Source organism: Mytilus californianus, unplaced genomic scaffold (genome assembly GCF_021869535.1).
Source record: "Mytilus californianus isolate M0D057914Y unplaced genomic scaffold, xbMytCali1.0.p SCAF_24, whole genome shotgun sequence".
In the NCBI taxonomy this organism is placed as follows: Eukaryota; Metazoa; Mollusca; class Bivalvia; order Mytilida; family Mytilidae; genus Mytilus; species Mytilus californianus.
The window spans coordinates 5,079,354-5,099,385 of NW_026262673.1; the positions used below are offsets into that span (position 1 = coordinate 5,079,354).

Consider the following 20,032-nt stretch of genomic DNA (forward strand, 5'->3'; position numbering starts at 1 on the left):
TCTATAGCTATAATATTTAGGGGTTTTCGTGGTTTATTTTTTTAATGTATCAATCTATGACGATCCGTTTCTTATCGTATCCCGTTATCAATGCACATAATTGCATGGTCATTTGTGGACAAATGTTCTTCTATAACCTCACCTTTAACGTCTGGGTATGGAAGTACTCTACATGCCAATATAGTGCTTCCTTTGTCATGACAACTTCTGGGCACGGAAGTTCAGAATTAACTAACAGTTATTTACCTTGTTTATGCAACCTTGTCAAGATGATCATGTATATATATAAAAACACACACCCTAAATAATATTACCTGGGTATAGAAAGTCTGTCCTTCATTTATAGATAGCCAGTTTAATAGTCTAGATCCTTGTATTTCTTAAAAAAAGTTGTATTGTAGTTATAAATCGTGATGGATTATTCATCTTTACTATCTAGTGATGATGAACTTGATATGATCGAAAATGTGTCTATTGAAGATGAAAGCCTTCATCTACGATACTATTCATCTGGTGAAGATGAAAACAGCAGCAAAAGACAAAGAGTGGAAACAACAACCAGTGATAATATGACAGGAGCATGTGGCGGACCAGAGGATATGCCCGATGAGTCCATGTCATCGGTAAATGACAGTGTTTTGGAATGCAGTAGAGTATCAGTCAGTCGTTCTAGTACTCCGTCCGTTCGAATGAATTCTCGTACCTCAACCAATTTGGCAAGTACACCATGTTCCAGCAGGACAATCATTCCGACTTTCCTAAGAACACCTTTATCTGGAGAAGTTCGTTCTAGCAGGTCACCTACACCTGTCACAGACATATCAAGAAAAGATCAGACTACAGGATCAGAAAACAAGGTAATTAAAAACTTTAAATATCGATGAAAATTCCCACAATGAAGTGTTTACTGATTGTAATATGTTATGGTTTAATTATGTCTATCTGTCTGCTAACAACGGACACGATTTTGTCAAAGATACTTGGGGACAGGACCCTTTTTTTTTAGCCCGCCCATTTTTTCCTGAAATTTGTTTAAAAAAAATCTGTTAACTTCAATTATTTTCGCATTTTTTAGTGTGTTATATCAAGGAGTTTATATGAGACATAAAAATACTAGAAATATCTATCAATTCCAAGTTTACTATCCACAGAAGTCACTGATAATAGGATAGTATACATGCATATCAGTGACAGAGTTGATAGTAAACTTGGAATGATAGAAAATTGCAAATACAAGTTATTTCTAGTATATTTATTTTCGTATAAAACAGAAAAACGCAAGAAAGATAAATGAAATTATAAGAAAACAAAAACAATAACAAATTACAGGAACAAAAGGGGGAGGGCTAAAACAAAAGTACCCTGCCCTAATTTCCAACGATTTTTATTAGAACAGTGTAAGACACGTGACCATCATAACACACATTGAAAAAAATATCTTTAAATTCAAGATTTTTTTGTGGGTAACAAACTTTTTCCTTTAAAGGTTCAAATATGGTTTTTTTCACACCTACTTCAAAATTTCACATTTCCGGGACAAATGTTCTTTCGTGTATCTTTTGTTTTAAAAATACGCTATTTTTAATGTCGTTTTCTTTAATTAACAGTGATGCCGCATTTACCATGAAAGCCCTTCATTACTAAAGCTGTATATTGGCCATTTTCAAAAGAATTTTCAGTACACCCATGCTAAATTTTTTTATTTCTAATGGAAAATGCAGTTGTAAGTGTTTAGATGAAAGTTTGTAGGACTTATGAGTAAGAACATTAATAATAAACACGATTTAGATCTATTTTGATAAGATCAAAATATATTTAAGTCCGATGTTTGCGTAATTTATGTGCGTACAGTGTCCGAGTAACACATTTCAAATGATTTTTTTCCTATTTTCTGATCTTCTTGATACATGTCAAAGGGACTTTTTTAGAACGTAAATAATAAATCTAACGAAAAATCGTAACGTCATTATTATTATATGTAACATTTTTTTATACAAACTATATTCAATCAGCGTACATGAAGTTCATGTCCATCCTGTAAACGTTACCACTACTTAAATCAGCCGTTAAAGTTTTCTCCCTATGAATATTGAACTAGTCAGTGTTGATTTCAAAAGCGCAAAGTAACCTAAACATTTAACACAGCACGTTTCTTGTATAACAATGTAGAGAAAAGAAATTTCGAAACATTTAGTGAAAAAAAAAAAGTGGGTACTTTTTGTCATGTCTAAGCTGTTACCAACATATTGATTAATTACACCAATATTATACTTGCAAAAAGTGCAATAACGTGTCGGAAACCAAAATCACAACATAAAAACATTATCACTTCATCAAAGGGAGTAGTTTTTTTCACAACAGCATTCAAAAATGAAGGCTGTTACTATGGTTGCTATGGTTACAGTAACAGGATAGACAATAGTAAACAGAAACGTCTTTAAAAAGTTTATAACAACATATAGTTGCACACTTAATGAAACGTTTCGTTGTTTGAACACATCTAAAGGTTATAGCGTCTTAATCTTCGCAATTTAGCATTTGCAGGTGCAATACTGCTATCGGTAACAGGATAGACAAAAAGGTAACAGGATAGGATATTTCATTAACGTACGTTCCTGTTACCAATAAAATAAAGACAAAAGTAAACCAACGTGCGAGGGATTTACTTGATGTTGGGTTTATTTGAAAGAGAGAACAAATGCTGAACATTATGAATTGCTATCTTAGACTTGCATTACTGGTGGTTATTTTTATAACCTTTGAAAACCAATTTTAGAGGCATTTTTCAGTACAACATAGAAAATTGGCAAATAATCTATTATTTCACAGAATGAATATAGTTAGAAGTTTTTCCTCTTGAAAACCATCTTATTGGCTACGAAAAATGTTTATTTAAGTTAAATTTAAAAATAGCCGAATCAAAATAAAACTTTCGTAATCGTATAAATTTGTATATCATATGTCATCTTTAGTTTGCAAATGTAACTAATATATGTTTGATGGCAGTTACCTCAGCTATCGGCTAGATGATGTGTCTATTAATTGTTTGCATAAAACGGCCAACAGAAAATCAAAGACGAATGTTTTGAAAATGAAATTGCACACAGCAAGACATCATTATTAACCAAATTGGATTTATTCGACGTACCCTAAAGATACATATCTTAACTGCCAACATAATTTTGTTTTTAGGTTAACGATGTTCCTTTATATTTTTTTCTCAAATTTTCATATCTTCAACGGTTTTAATCACTGCCTGATTTCTAAACCAACGGTGTGAAAAAATACAGGATGAAATGGTCATTAATACGTTTTGCGGCTAAATTCAAATTAACAATACTGATATTTGAAATCTGGACAAATCAAGTATATAGTGAATGAAAGTATATATTTATCTACTTTATTGATTTAAGATGGTGTGGCGCCATCCTGGTAATTGAATCTGCTCAGAAAATAATTCCACGAAGATAAAAAGAAACGAAATTTCTTTTTCAACTTGCCCTGTACGCTTAGAAATAGGTTATCAAAAAGAAGATGTGGTAGGATTGTCAATGAGATAACTCTCCACAAGAGACCAAAGGACACAGACATTAACAAACAGTCGAAGAATTCTTATAAAACTATATTGAAAAGCCCGACAGATAAATACACTATCAGATTTAAGAAAAAAAATGAAAGCATCTGTCGGACAATTGACAAATAGATATAATTTCTGAGAATCTCTTATATTATGATTCTATCGATTAATGAATAAATAAAAAAGCATTAAAGATTAAACATCTTAAAACAATTTATTTCTTTATTATCTTTGAAAAGTAAATGATAACTTATGCAGGGGCGGATCCAGCCATTTTTAAAAGGGGGGGGGGGGGGGGGGGGGGTGTCCCAACCCAGGATAAAGGGAGTCTTCCAACTGCATGTCCCCATTCAAATGCATTGACCGTAAAAAAGGGGGGTTCCAACCCCCGGAACTCCCTCCCTGGATCCGCCACTGGTATGTTTAGGTGTTAAATATCCTTATTCTTTTATGATCTAAATTTTGTCGGTTAGCTGTTCTTTTTTCCGTTTTAATAATTATGAACTTTCAATTTTTGGTTGATAAAAAATAAATGAAATTAATTAATGATTTTAGAAACAATGTTTTACCCCATCAAGAATGTCCTTTAATTTAAAAATACTAACCAAAAAAAAGGAGGCATATCATATAAATGAATAAATAAAAAGCAATAACGTACACTTCAATCCGATTTTTTTACCGTAGTTTTCTATTTTCAGTAAAACTACTTGTATTTCTTTGTTAACACGCTTCTTGGTCCTTTCTATCATCGTCTCTGATTATTATTGTACACACATGTTCATTATTTTCAAAATAAGATAAATATTTAAAAGAAAATAAAGACCAATCATTCGCACTATTACCATGTTGTCTAAATGAACTGTTGCAAAATCAATAGTTATACAATATCAATCCGTTAATTGGGTTTTCAATGCGTAGCTACATGTACATGTAGCTATAACTAAAGTTGTTTGGTCAATTTCAAACCAAAACGGAGGCAAAAGCCGCTAATCGGAAATATTTATTCGTATTCTTTATCTATGAATATTGTAAAATTAAAACTGCGGCAACAACTGAAAATGTTCTACAATTTTACCATATATTTCAATTAAAATATGTGATGTTTACTATAGAACCCTATGGATTTTTTTTTTTAATTTTCAAATGACTTTAACTTGAAAACAGTAAGTGATAGACACACGCATTCTCCAGTAATGATCACAGGACAATGAAACAAATATGGTGAGTCCCTGTGGGTCACCCCACCCCCTTCAATATCAGAATGTGCTTTTATCATGTAAACGGTCGAGATCCCCACCCATAAACCATATATATTCTTGTATGGGACAATAAAACAAACCAAATGAAATATTGGGGGAGTCCCCGGGGTCACCCCCAACCCCTTCTGTTTGAGAACTTGTGAACGGTCGAGATCCCCACCCCTAAACCATATATATTCTTGTATGGGACAATAAAACAAATCAAATGAAATAAAAGGCGCGTCCCCTGGGGTCACTCTCAGCCCCCCTCCTGTTTGAGAACAAGTAAACGGCCGAGATCCCCATCCCGAAACCATATGAATTTTATGTATGGGACAATTAAACAAATCAAATAAAATAAAAGGCGCGTCCCCTGGGGGTCACTACCTCCCCCTCCTGATTGAGATTTTGTAAACGGTCAAGATCCCCATCTTTTAACCATATATATTCTTGTATGGAACAAAAACCAAATCAAATGAAATAAAGGGCGAGTCTCCTGGGGATCACCCCCTTTTGAGAACTTGTTAACGGTCGAGATCCCCACCCCTGAACCATAGATATTCCTGTTCCTGTTGAAATAACTATACTTACTAAAATAGAATCTTCTGAATGAAACGGTAATTCAACTTGGATCTGTAACAGGTATCAACTCGGTTTTCTTCTTTCTGGTTTTCTGATTTCTTGAGGATCAATTTTGAAGCTGTGGTAGCACTTATATCTTTGTCCGAATCCGAATAATGAATGCTGTCATATATTCACGTCATTATATATACTGTATTATATAACATTCATAAGTGGTTATATGTTGAGAATCAATAGGAGCCTGTTTATAGAGGATGGGTATCGTGACTATATGGAATCAAGGAGGTTATATGAGAACCTTAAGTAACTTCCTTGATGGAATCAAAAGACTATCATTTTCAAGGACTGCACGGATTTGTCCTTTTATTCAGATTTTTGAACACGGATTATTTGTATACGACAGTTATACATAATTATATCTCTTTATCTCATGTAAATCATCTAGATTTCATTCTAGACAGGACAAAAAATGTTCAAACCAGTTATAATAATTTTTCAAATTTTACATAAATATAAAAATATACCAAAGAGAGGCAGAAAATACCAAAAGAATATTTCCATGGGAAATTAAAATTCAAACATTAATGAAAATGCTTGAAGTGTAATATCGCCCAAGTTATTTGTTACAATTATTCAATGTTGTTCAATTATAAAAGAGAGTAAACACCTGCGTATATATAAATGTTTATTCACACAATTAATCTTAAAACTGTTGATTAATTTAGATAAATAGATAATAATGTATATGTTATGCTTTTAATCTGTTATAAACACAACTTGTAAAAAGTCAGTGACTCTCATACATTTAGTGTTTTTTTTTAGGTACATACAGTATATATTCTGGATGACGTATCTATTTAGTTTTCTAAATGATAAACTTCATTGAGTTTTGTAATTCATGTTTTTCAAATGATTTAGTTATTTTTATTTCGTTTAGATTGACACTTTAACAAATGAAGTCATCCAAATGAAAAGACAACTGGTAAAAGTGCAAGAAAACCAAAGTAATGTTGAAAAGAAAGTGGATATTTTGATTCAATTGCTACACTCAAAAACAAATGAACCAAAAAAAGGAAGCCAAAAGATTAACGTCCCTGCACAAATTGCAGTAAGTAATTATTCATTGTGCGTGTAGGAGGGGATAGCTTATACAATCTTCATTTTTATGTAGTGCAACATAACAATATGCACTAAGTTTGCGAACTTAAAATTCAATGTCATTTATTTTTATTTGTTAACGGATTACAAAGCTAAGTGTTGACCATGATTGTTGTCGGCAAAAGATTTGCGGCAAAAGATTTGCATACATATTGAACACTTACAATTTGTGTATTAATTGTACAAAAACTGGGACATTTTCCAAACTTTGAATACATGTTGTCGTGTTTATTAGAACGTAATATTAATGAAGTCGTGAAGTTAACAATATATATATTACATTTTGTATAATTTGCGACTTTCTACACATATGCATTACTTCAGTTCTCAGATTTTTATTTGAGCATGCAATTTAAATTCATTTCAAATGCCTAAGAGCGTATCTTTTCCCTTTCAGCAATCAATAAGGGATGGTTACCAGCAGGGTATTACTGAAAAGGATTTCATCTGGAAAACAAAGAACGAAGCTGGCAGTATTCTTAAGTATGTATATGAAATTAAATGATTTTGAAATTTCGTTGGAAATTAAAAAAACGCATGGCTTATCTATATTCAATTAATTGATGTTATTTAATTCGTTATGTATGTCCACATTCATCATTAAACAATACGGTTTTCGGAAATATGTTCGATTACTTGTGATTTACGACATTGAAACAGATTTAATTTGGATCATACGACTACTTTTAATCTTTTATCATAATTCTAATTCGAGTATAAATCTGAACTTTTAAGTCATTTTAAGTGAAAAGTTTGCAAGAGATATAAGTGTATTTAGTAATCATATTTCTATTCAGATTCAAACAACATTTTAGCACACATTGATAATTTTACCGACATTTGTTACACTCTTGTTTAAGGAATGATCTCCTTTGGTCAGCTATGATTTACAGTAAGATTATTTTTCAAATTATTTTTTTCAGATATAATTCAGCAGAGAACAAAGAGATGTCCGGATTCATCATTGAATTCGTAAAAGGCCAATATCCTGACGAAGTGGAGGGTGTTGTTAGAGGTTTGTAGTACAAAAATTTAATAAGCAGACACTTTCAGTAATATTTTGAAACGCTATATAATTTCCATATTATAAATAAGTTTTATGTTAACGAATCACTTACTAGCAAATGCATAATATCATGTAACTTTAATAGATCCATTTTGATTTCGATCATATCACATCAAAACATTCTACCATGGACTACCAAATGACACGGTTTGGTCTCAATTCGAGAAAAGCAATTGCATGTTTAATTATTATTTTAAATTGCATTAAGTAGATGTTTTGTTTTGTAGAAGGAATAAAGACAAATTTTGAATCGTTCAAAGCAAAGAAACGAAGAGAAGAGACTGGTAAACAAGAAGAACATAACAAGAAAATGGCTGTGTACAGCAGAACGAGAAGAGTAAGAACTGTTTTCTTTTTTATTATGGTAAACAATTTGGAAAAAAAAACCTGTTTCTTGAATCTGTATTAGTTCCAAAAAAAAGCAGTGGTATAAAGATTTCTGATACCTCAGTTGTAATTTTCAGTAAACTACATACAGTCCATAAATTACAGAAGCGGATTTAGACAGGAGCTTTATTTGTTATTATATAGTTATATCACTCTAAAATAGGGACCCCTTTTAACTTAATTAATTCATTTTCTTTTTGCTTTTTGCTTTTTGCTGATTTCCTATTGTGACGCTACAATAAAATGGTGACTATTTCTAACGACGTCAGATATATGATCACATACTAGAACTTACATCATTTTGCAGATTAGTGAAAAAGAATGTCTACGTAACATCTAAAAATCAAAATAGAAAATACGGCGCTTTTTCACAAAAAAAAAACAACTTAAGATTGCTTTTTGCTGGACGTTAAGGTTTATAAAAATAATGATAATAATAATATCTATATTGAAAGAGAGTTATTACGGCATATATAGAATCTATCTGTATGTATTCAAAATGAAATTAAAGGAATTTTCATTTGAGCTTTATTTTATTTTGTTAGAAATTAAACAACAGAAAAAAGGCATTAAAAGAAAAATCCAGTATTCCAAAGGAACAAAAAGAAACAGTCATGCAAAGTATGGAGATGCAGTATATGTCTTCTGAACAAACAGATTCAGAAGACGAAGGATCGTTTATCGTCAGACCTCTGCCTTGGAGGTCTGACGATTTTGACAAATTAGTCAAAAAACTAGACCAAAAACATGATGGAAAACTAACCAAGAGAAGCAGACGGCAGCATAATAGGCGAAAGGTTGGGGCAGTTTCCTCAAGGAAAAAACCAGAAGTCGTGCCAGGACATGAATGGGTGTTTAGATAGTAAAAGTCATTGATTAAACTTTTCAGTCATCACGAAATCAAATAGATGCGAACAGAAAGACAAAAAATGCACCTTCATGTCGGATGTCAGCATACCGTCTTCAACAACAACAAGCGGTTCGTAGGAGGATGTTTTGATAAAAAATAGTAAATATTAAGTGCTTCTTGAAACAACAGTACTGTCGCAATAGGCAAAACTATCTACAAATAACAAGAACAATACACATGTCATTTGCAAAACAAAATTATTACCTTTTTGATTTGAAACCTAACATCACGGAAAATAAATGTAAACAATTATCATTTTATAGAATTGTCATGTCTAGATGGAAAACCTTGTTGTTTTTATTTAATATATAAGTGATACCGCGGAAACAAGCAGTGTATTTTATTTGCACACAGTAGTTAATTTTTTAAGACAAAATGGAAATTCTTCGAAATAGTAAGAAACTTCGTATATATCAAGTTTCAATATTTTAAATATTTCTTTTTTGCGTAATTATACAATATTAACATGAAAAAGCTATATAGCAGTAAATTGTATCTGGTATCCTGATGTAAGCAATCATACAATGCATGTATACAACAGCTGGTTTTACATTAAAAATCCTTGTCTTAGTGGTGAAACTCTTCATTGTGTATGTTGCTCATTTGTGTCCACGCGAGCATAATCAAATATATATTTTAAACACTAGGATCTAATTTATTATGTGATTTTTTTCACAATTGATTTAAAACAGTAAGCAATGAAAGGGAAACAACTCTTGTTAAAATAAGAATATTTTTCGTATCTTTAAAAAATTGAAGAAATTTTTAAAGTTTAATATGAAGGGAAATAAAGGTATGTTCAAAGAGCAGACATAGAATGTTGCTTTAATTCAAACCTTATTCAAACGTTACAAAAATAATATAAACGAATGTATTACACTTATTACAAGTTATGTCAGTTGAAAAGTGATTAGATGGATATTTTGAATATATAAATGTTTAAGAGAGAAAAAATAGCAATTACAAAAAATAAAAATAAAACAAAGAAGAGAATAAACAACATGAAAAAATCGAGGCTTTTTTCACTATGGGATAACGGGCGTTATAATGAAAAAAAAATATCTACGGTACAGCAGCGGGATATTCAGAAGGTTTTTGTTTTAACTTAAAGGTTTATACGTTCATAATTATTAAGATTATTATAAAAAATAAGTACGAAGATCTTGATTTTTTTTTACTTTTATAAGAAGGGGGTTGCATATAATTAGGTTCGCGTGTTAAACCCTCCAAATTACGTTGGATTTCATTATTCAGCTCGAACTTTTGTATTCAAAGGGAAATAAATCTTTCTATTAAAACAGTTGTTAGTTGCAATTAGAATCAATTAGGTCATACAATGGAAACAACCACAACAAAAGGATTCTTCAAATATCGTAATGTTTATTATATTTAAATGCTCAGTCCTTTTACATCATGCAGATGATAAAATTAAATGATACGTTTTATGTATGTTTTATTGTTCCTTAAAACAGCAATAACAAAAACAATCAAAAATACACAAAATTAGAGTTTTATGATTCGATATGTATGCAGATGGTTTTTTTTCAAATTATTGTAGAAAGAAATGTTAGTTCTTTCATATGTCATGTATTTGTAAATTGAAAATAATAAATAAATTTAGTTAAGACTCTAGACAATTGTTTTTTTTTTATTCAGGATTTCGCCTTAGTTAAGCTAATTCTCCATTATAGACAGCTTTTTAATGACATTTCCAGTTGCTCCTCTCACTGTAATTATCTCATATTTTGAGGCAATCATGAGTCTTTGATTCGAATTATTGGTTGAGGCAACATAGGGTGCACAATTTTGCTTTTGTTTGTAATAATGAAGAACTTTTGCATAAACAAATATGTCATGCATTATAATAGAGTTTGTAAGAACTGTAACTGGTGATATATGGATGAAAACTGCAAATATATACTGTTTACTGTGGTGAATATGCAGACCAATTGACATATATTTGGTGCAACAAACACGGATATTACACAGATTTGATTATAGTATATGGAGTCAAAATGAGTTTAAATTTGAAGTAAATCAAGTTATATCACACATTAAATCTTTAAACTTGGAGTTGAATCTGATTTCAATTTGCATTAAATGAAAGTTTATTGTTGTATTAAATTTTGCAACTCGAGGTTAAATCAGATTTAAAACCACAGTAAACAGCTTTCTGTTTGGAATATCTTTGACTTTAATTTTTAGTAAATCATGTTATACAGGTTTGCTCTACATTAAATTTGAAGTTGTATGTCTATTAAACTTTGTTAAATTTGAAAATTACTGGACAGTAAATCAGGTGTCAATTCATGAACTTACTGCATCCAGTAAACTATTTGTAAACTACTATTAAACATTGCGTTTACTTGACCTATAAACTACCAGAAAAAAAATAAACTCGGAAATTAAGACTGATTTTCAAGTAGTTTATTGTTTCCTTAAACTAATACTTTCATGCAGTGTATTTTAGCCATGCCATGGCGTTGTCAGTTTATTTTCGGTCTATGAGTTTGACTGTCCCTTTGATTTCTTTCGCCCTTCCTTTAAATCTCTCTGACTTTTTGTTTCAATCCCATGTGCAATACTTGTAACCATATAAATAAAGTTAAAGCTTCCAACTGTTTCTAAGATTGATTGATTGTTGGTTGCTTAACGTCCAGTGGCAAATATTTCATGCATATTCAGGACAAGAACAAGTTCACAATAAATACAATAGGTAGGTTCTGTAATAGATTAAGGGATTAAGGTCGGAGAAATTTAGACTGCCATCGAAAATGAGGATATATTGGATAGGGACAGAAATTTAGCCTTGCAACAGGCCACCTACGGACCCCTCAGAGTTGTTGCAAGGGTTCTTAACGCGCAAAGAGCGTGGCACTCTCTTTACACGAGGCATCGGATTTAACGTCCCAATTCTGACCGGACGTGGCTGCAAATTTGTATCCCGCACAGCCAAACGGACGCCCCACTTTAGCATGGGTTTTACTGCCGGTCGGAAGAAGACCAATGGTGACCATACTTCTATTCCCCAGTCACCCTGGGGGAGGGGGGTCTAAACAACAATACGTCTGACAGTGAACCTTAACAATATAACGTCTGACAGTGAACCTAAACAACATTACGTCAGACAGTGAACCTAAACAACATTACGTCTGACAGTGAACCTAAACAACATTACGTCTGACAGTGAACCAGAGTCAAAAACAAAAAGAAAAATAATTAAAAAAAAAAATAACACTAATAAATCTGAATAATTCTATATACAGTGGAGCAACAATTCTTTTATTTAATGTTTATTTAATGTAAAAAAAATTCCCAACTGACCTTCAGTGATTGTACACTTTGTCAACAACAAATCATTGTAAAAAGCCACCTACGGACCCATCAAGCAGTTGTTGCAAGGGTTCTTAACGTCGAAGAGAACTCTCGTTACACGAGGCATCGGATTAAACGTCCCCAATCTGACCGGACGTGGCTGCAAACTTGTACATGTCGCAGAGCCAAACGGACGCCCCATTTTGACAAGCGTTTTACTGACAGTAGAAAGAAGACCAAGTGACCATATTACTAAACCCCCGTCACCCTTGAGGGCTAAAGACAATTGAAGAACCCTCTGGGCTGCATGAACTCGGAAGAAAAGACGCTTCTTTTAAACAAGGACATTTTTGTTGCATGGAAAGGAGGCAATGACAATATAATACCTGCTGATGTTTACTGATTTATTTTCCACAAAATAAAGAAAGATATTTGTTTGTATAACGAAATCCTGTTGTTATGTAACAACACATAAGTACTTTAAAAACAATAATCATTCAGGAGAAAAAATACTTAACAGATTATGGTGTATTTTAAAGTCTGAAAAAATGTAAAAAGTAATTTTAAATCGTTCGTTATTAAAAAAATGAAAGAGAAACACTACCCAAGGACGACTAAGTCCAGGCCTATGGAAATCTAGTTTCTGAACTAGGAGTTCATGTTAGTACTGGTAAGCCTATGTAAAATACTAGACAGAGAACTGGTTGGTGCCTCTTCCAAGTGACCATGTCGCATTTTAAAGCAAACAATTGGATGCCGAAAAATGCATATGAAATAATGAGGTTGCTGGCACACTAATATTGTGTTTTGTCAGAACAAGAAGCATCCGAGCAATTCTATGCTCTGTTTGTCTATACTTATTAATATCTTTTGATGTTTTAATCCCTGTCTTCTGCATACTACTGCTTAAAATGTCAATATAATGAGATATGGTATGATTGCGAATAAGACAACTATCAATTAAAGTTTAAATGAAGTGAATTACCATCCCGATTAAATTGTCAAGATTTAAAGTATTTTTTTAAATATTTTGATGTAAGTAACCATGATCCACTCCATGAAAAGTTTTTGTTGACCTCATGTTGTAATTTGGGAGAAGAGGTCTTAAAAACATTCCCGAACTTAATATTACAGATTTCGCAGCAACAACAGACGCTGATAGAAGAGTGTAATATATATATATATATATATAGGTCATCAGATGAATTGACAAAAAATCATCAGAGTGTATGATAGTGGTGGTTGGTATATAGTATTTATTTTATTTATTCTACATTGAAAATTAAAAACGCAAATGGGTAGATTTCATGTGACAGATATCAAACAATAATCCATTATTGTATAGAAGAGCAGTAGTACACAATATAGTAAAATGCACTCGTTGTGACACGCAGTGGAACATCAAATATAATTAATTATATTAGGCTTAAACATCCGGCTGAGAGCCCTGCAAATTCTCCACTGAAACATTCTTCACTTCACAGTTTCGTAATTTAAAAAAAAAACAACAACATTACAATTATTATAGCGATAGCTGAAATAGTCGTTAAGGATTACTTGCCGTACAGAGCAGAAGCAATTGACCCTGAAGACGTGACATTTTGTACAAGAAACAGAATGTTAGAGCGGGTATGTCAATAATGATCGTAGAATTTGTCTTGTTTTAGTTTGGTTGTACGACCAGGGAAGACATCAAGGACAACCAATATGCTCCAGAATTAACAAGTGAAGTAAACGCACATCAGGTTAGGGAAGATATTAATAGCTTCTCTACCAGTGTACTCCAAAAATACCAAGGGTAGTAAAAACGCCGAAATTACTACATGTGGTATGATCTTCATTGTATATGAATTCTATAATTTTAAAATTATCAAAAAAGAAGTGGCCGGTATGGTTACATCTTTTACACTTATCTATAAAAAGTTGCCGATTTAGGATTTCAATACAATTACATGTATTTAGAAAAAAAAATTGATGATTTAAGGTTACAACTTATACAATTTTCTAGAAAAATGACCGATTTAAAGTTACATCTGATACAATTATGAAAAAAAGTGGTAAAATTTACTGTATTATGTAGTAAAATAATCAAGAAAGTAGTGGGCGGTTTAAGGTTTCATCTGATGCAATTATCTATAAAATGTGGTCGATTTAAGGTTAAATCTAATATAATTATCTATAAAAAGTGGTCGATTTAAGGTTACATCCCAAACAATTATCTATAAAAAGTAGTCGTGGATTTAAAGTTATTTTTAATACAACTATTTATAAAAAGTAGTCGATTAAAAGTTATTTTTAAAACAATTATTTATAAAGAAAAACAGTGGTCGATTTAAGGTTACATCTAATACAAAGTTTTTCTTCTGTAAATATTTCCTCTTACCGTGGAAAAACGCAATGGAAATTTGTTAAAAGTTGAAGCATCTCGGACAAAAAGAGAGAGGAAAGGTAGTAATTGTATTTAGTGCATTGGGATGACTATCCTGCATCTCAAGCAACCTGGGAGCCATAAAAGGAACATTCCATTTTCCATTATAAATTACTATAATGAAAAACTGTTAATATGTATATTGATGTTTCATTAAATCAGTTTTATAAGCTCACATGGCCCTTTTAGATGCAAACACCTAACGTCGAAAACTATATCATAGTTATTAAACAAGCAAATTGGTATATGTCATTTAATCTCCACGGATCGGTTGATTAGACCATATACGGAGTATTTAGATGACGTAAATAAAGATCCGCAAGTCCGTCAGTCAATGATGCACCCTGCGAATCAAAAAGATACCAATACATTTATATCAATTGAATATACAACGAAGTCAAAGTCTGTGTCGGACACACTAAATTAGATCTAGCCCTTCAGAGATGTCAAATTTCCAGCCTTTATATTTTGATGAAACTACTCTTGGTTGTGAGAAAACAGTTCAGGTCGATTCAAATTTCTAAATGGTCTAGCATTATCTGTAAATGTTCATATTTTAAGCATGGTAGTGGTGCAGGTTCAGGATCCTTTACACTTTTTTGGAAAGCTGCAGAAAATATATCTACCAAAGAATTGTTTTAATAGTTCATCATCTCCGTCCAAAGTTACCAGAATATACCACAAGAAAAATGCCTTTTTTATACAATGTATGGAAATGTATCATGTTTGCATATTCCCCCACATGTTCTAAGGTCAATACATGCATTAAACATTCATAAACCATCACAAAAACTTTTTTGATCGACAGTTTGAAGAAATGTCTCGAGGACTTCTGACTCGAGAAGAAAGTCATTTCCTGGTTGAATAATGCAAATTTGAAATTTTATGTGTCCAAGATTTAAAATTCTCATAGATGGACGTGTTCGCATAGAAATGACATGAATTGTGAGTAGATTAAACAATTTGCACATGTTTAGTTTAGATTGAGGCTTTATTTTCGGCATTGTTCCACATGCACAATATTTTCAATATACCCAGAGCTGTTCTAATCCATTACCCAAAAGAAGAATTTAAAAGTTCACTTCAAGCAGCACATATTTTTTTCTTTGTTTTATCTTTTTTTCTGAAGACATCGAACGCGTCTGACATACAAGTTGTCTTGGTACCTGCTAAACATAGACGGTGGGAGATTTTTTTTAATCTTAAAATAGAACAGTTTGTATTTAGATATTTGACTAAGAGTTTTATTGTCTAAAATGTAAGTTTCACATATAATTGATGCCGTTCGGGATATGGTCGGGGAAAATTTTAACTGCCTGCTAGAGATCGCATGTGGGATGAGGTTTCCATCTTCTCCAAGCAAATGGCATGCATGTCCGTTTTCTTTGTGGTCATTGTGATTTTTTGTTGATGATCCACCAAAAACTTAGAATAAATCTGCAAGCAAGATATTTCAATCTGAAGGTTTTCCATAAAATACACGAGTGAGAATAGACCTTACCACTAATCGTAACACTGATAATTAGGAGAGCTGCTGAAACTGATATTGATGTTTTTCGTGTCAAACAAAAAAAACAGAAGGCAACTCATGGTATTGACACCTACTGCCCAATTCATCAAACAAGGAAAAAGGTGTAGCAGTGGAACATGTTCTATTAACACATATTTTTGTTTTGACTACGTTCAATACCACAATCACATATCCAGAGCAATGCCTCTTACTAATAAAATAATAATGGATGGCCTACTATATTATGCAAGATTGATATTAACATAGCTTGTGCATAAGTGGCATTAATATTAATGCGGCTGTAACTCAATAGCTGTCTAGTTAATGTGTTTGTGAATTTTATTTTTCATCCACATGTAAAAGAGTTAACCCTGAAGTCTTATCTAGTGAGAAGTAATAAGTTGTAACTTTATATCAATAAGACTCATCTAGCAGAAAGTAGTTTTTACAATGTTATAGACATACATTTCCCAGGGTGACAACCTGTTTACCCGGCTTCTGGGGGAGGCAGATATATTTGTGGATATTTATATCTCCCGAAAACGTCATAGCAGATTTAATACCCCCTTGTAGAGTGCTTATTACAGAACAATTATCACCATGACAATCCATGCACCTGGCTCCGTTATCTCTATTGCTTCTGATTGCTGTTTAAGCTTTTGAAGTTGCCATTTGATTTGGGACTTTCCTTTTTGAATTTTCCTCGGAGTTCAGTATTTTTGTGATTTGACTTTTTTCTATTTTAATTAACCACTGAGTTGATGATTTCAACTTTCCCGACACGAGTGTTCTACAGAACTATAGTTTTTTTTAAATAAGAATCATGCACATTCATACATACTGATTAAAGATTTGAAGATGCACGGGACCGACTTTTGGAATTTATATTGGAACTGGCTAACGCTTAACACCTTTCATTACTAATGACATAATCGCATAAAAACTTCGAAGTTTGGAGACCCGAGTCTTATGAGGTTTTTAGTGTCAGTGATGAAGAAAAGAATAGCTACGTGCTTGGTCTAAGAGAAATGCAGTGCAAAGGTTCAGAAACTGTTTGAGGTACTCTTAAAGAGATACTACATGACATTAATGATATATGCGCAGTAAAAGATAGAGATGACTGTAGCATAGGGTTTAAACTCAAATAAAAACACAATGTCAGACAGGGCCAGCACAGAGAAAAAGTTGAAACGCTTTTTGAAAAAATACAGAGCTCAAATTTCAACAGATTGTGGATAACTATATGATGTTCAGTCTGTGGCTCATTTTGTTTATACTAAACTAACTTGGGTCAACCAGCTATGTAATCTATGAAACTTAAAACAGTCTCAAAACAGCATCTGAATTTTTTTTCGGAATAAATTAAGATACAGTCTAGGGTGGTTTTTTTTTAAAATTTACTTGAACGGTGTTCACAGTTAAAACGAATTAAAAAATGATTGTTACGACAAAAGACAAATTTCAATAAAAGGATTGGTCTTATAACCTAAGAAAATAAGGAGTGGTATGAGAAATTTTCATTACATTTATAACTCAGGTATTACTACCAGAAAAATATATGTGGGTCTTCTAACGAAGATTTAGAAAATTCTGATAAAAGATGTAGCCAACAATACAAGAGTCGCCAGTACCTTTGAGGAAAAGAGTTGTGTGTCCAATCTATGCAAGATATATGATGATGATCAGTCTGACATTCAAGAAAAGTTTGGACAGATTACAAATCTGGCTTAGAGAATTTAGGATCACCCTATTCGTCTTACCAGAGGTTCTATGGAATGTGGATTGAAGAGTTTCCTCATGTTAAGATTCTAAAGGTTTGTATGGAACAATATTCAGAACATTCCGAACAAAGGAGTCGGTTTATGAACATCATGAAGGGTCAATACTGACTCTAAAATTCAATGCAGTTAATTTTTAGGTATAACAGTAAATATTAGATAACAAACTATGCAGATGTGTAAATCATATCTGAAAAATAGGAAATCATCACAGTCTGACACATGCCAATGCACATAAAACATATGCTATCAACTGTATTTTACAGAGCTGTTTAATATGTACAAAATATATGTTTGGGTATAGTCATGACAAACATCAATTTGTTTTCAAAAAATTATGTGTAAAATGATCAAATATGTCAATGTCAACATGTTTATGAAGTGCAAAATCGTTACTGCACTCATGTTTAAATTATGGTCACGTTGTATGATGACACAACTATCCAATATTGACATGGATTTAAGCAACTAAGGGTAAAACTAAACTATATTTCAATCTTTTATTTATAAAAAAAAAAGAAATTTAAGTTGCAAGTCTGGAATAATTTCTTTTTTTAAAACTTTATTGACCGACAGTGACTTTTTTTTATAATATCTCCTGCTTTATGTCACATAATTAATTCTTCCAACAATGTCCATTCATGCATACATTAATGATTGTTCATAGAAGTACATAGATGTAATGTTTTTGTATAAAGTATCAGAAGCTCAGCAAATGTAGCGAGTGTGTAATCTTTGAACAGATCATCAGCAAATAATCGAGTTGGGGAAGTTGAAGGACAAGAGAAGAGCACATTAGCTTCTTCAATAGTAAGAATTGTATCCACTCGTGAAGATGGTGTTTTTTTTGTTGTATTTTTCATGATTAATGCAAATACATCTACATTATTAACTCAACTGACCCAAAGGGCCTGGTGAACTTTTCCTTTAGAAAAAATCTTCTCTGCAAGAACTGAGCCAAATTTTACCAAACTCAGCAACAATCATCATAATATACTAAAAAGGTGGCCAATGACCATAGCTATAGGAAGATGTGGTATGATTGCCAATGAGACAACTCTCCATTCAAGTAACAATTTATAAAAGTTAACCATTATAGGTCAAGGTACGGCCTTCAACACGGAGCATTTGGCTCACACCAAACAGCAAGCTATAAAGGGCCCAAAAAAATTACAAGTGTAAAACCACTCAAACGGAAAAACCAAAGGTCTAATCTATATAAAAACGAGAAACGAGAAACACGTATGAACTACATAAACAGACGACAACTACTGTAATTAGATTCCTGACTTAGGACAGGTGCAAACATTTGCAGCGGGATCAAAGGTTTTAATGGTACCAAACCTTCTCCTTTTTCTGAAACAATAGTAAAACATCACAACATAGAAAAACACACTATAAAATATCAATTGGAAAGCTTAACTCAATCAAAAAACGTAAATTAACACACAATGAACGAATAAATTTGACCTGTGACACCTGAATGCAAATACACAGTTAATAAAAAATTACAAGGGATAAATAATTAAAGTCAAAAATAAATAAACAGGTTTAAACAAAGTTAAAGTATGATATGACTGTGAAATGTCAAACAATTTTTAGAAAATCATCACTTTTGAAGAAACCTGCGTCATATTATACACAGGTAAATGAAAATAATTTTGTTGTTAAGTATACTTCTTCTGTGTGTATAAAATCTTCCGTTTAGGAATACCAAGAAATTTCTTTAATATCAATAAAACCAAAATTTGCCGACATGGCTTTAAATAGAACAGGGGGTGGGGGGTAAATGCATTTGTTTTTATTATCTTGAAAGTTGCTTTAATTGGAAAAAAAAATGTTAAGGATGTTGTGATCTACCGTTTATTTATATGAAAAAAGATGTGGTATGATTGCCAATGACACAACTATCCACAATAGACCAAATGACACAAAAATTAACTATAGGTCACCGTACGGCCTTCAACAATGAACAAAGCCCATACCGCATAGTCAGCTATAAATGGCCCCGAAATGAAAGTTTGCCCATTTACAACTTGGTTATTGCTCTTGGGGGTATTCACCAATTTTTACTGTTTTTTAT

At 32.2% G+C, this 20,032-nt stretch overlaps 1 protein-coding gene across 1 annotated transcript; it reads left to right on the forward strand.

Annotated features, from left to right (window-relative positions):
- The first annotated feature begins 373 nt into the window (after positions 1-373).
- Positions 374-15,529, forward strand: LOC127732376 (uncharacterized). Its single transcript, XM_052241410.1, has 7 exons — positions 374-857; positions 6,335-6,505; positions 6,953-7,038; positions 7,479-7,570; positions 7,849-7,958; positions 13,901-13,978; positions 15,470-15,529. Exons 1-7 carry the CDS (start codon positions 414-416, stop codon positions 15,527-15,529), a joined length of 1,041 nt encoding a protein of 346 aa, XP_052097370.1. The 5' UTR covers positions 374-413.
- The last annotated feature ends 4,503 nt before the right edge of the window (positions 15,530-20,032 follow it).

What these genes read in the sequence shown, in the direction of transcription:
- LOC127732376 (XM_052241410.1), top strand. Translation starts at nt 414, where the DNA reads ATGGATTATTCATCTTTACTATCTAGTGATGATGAACTTGATATGATC. An exon ending in ACGTCCCTGCACAAATTGCA is followed by an intron (nt 6,506 to 6,952) that starts GTAAGTAATTAT and finishes TTTCCCTTTCAG; the next exon opens with CAATCAATAAGGGATGGTTA. An exon ending in GAAGCTGGCAGTATTCTTAA is followed by an intron (nt 7,039 to 7,478) that starts GTATGTATATGA and finishes TATTTTTTTCAG; the next exon opens with ATATAATTCAGCAGAGAACA.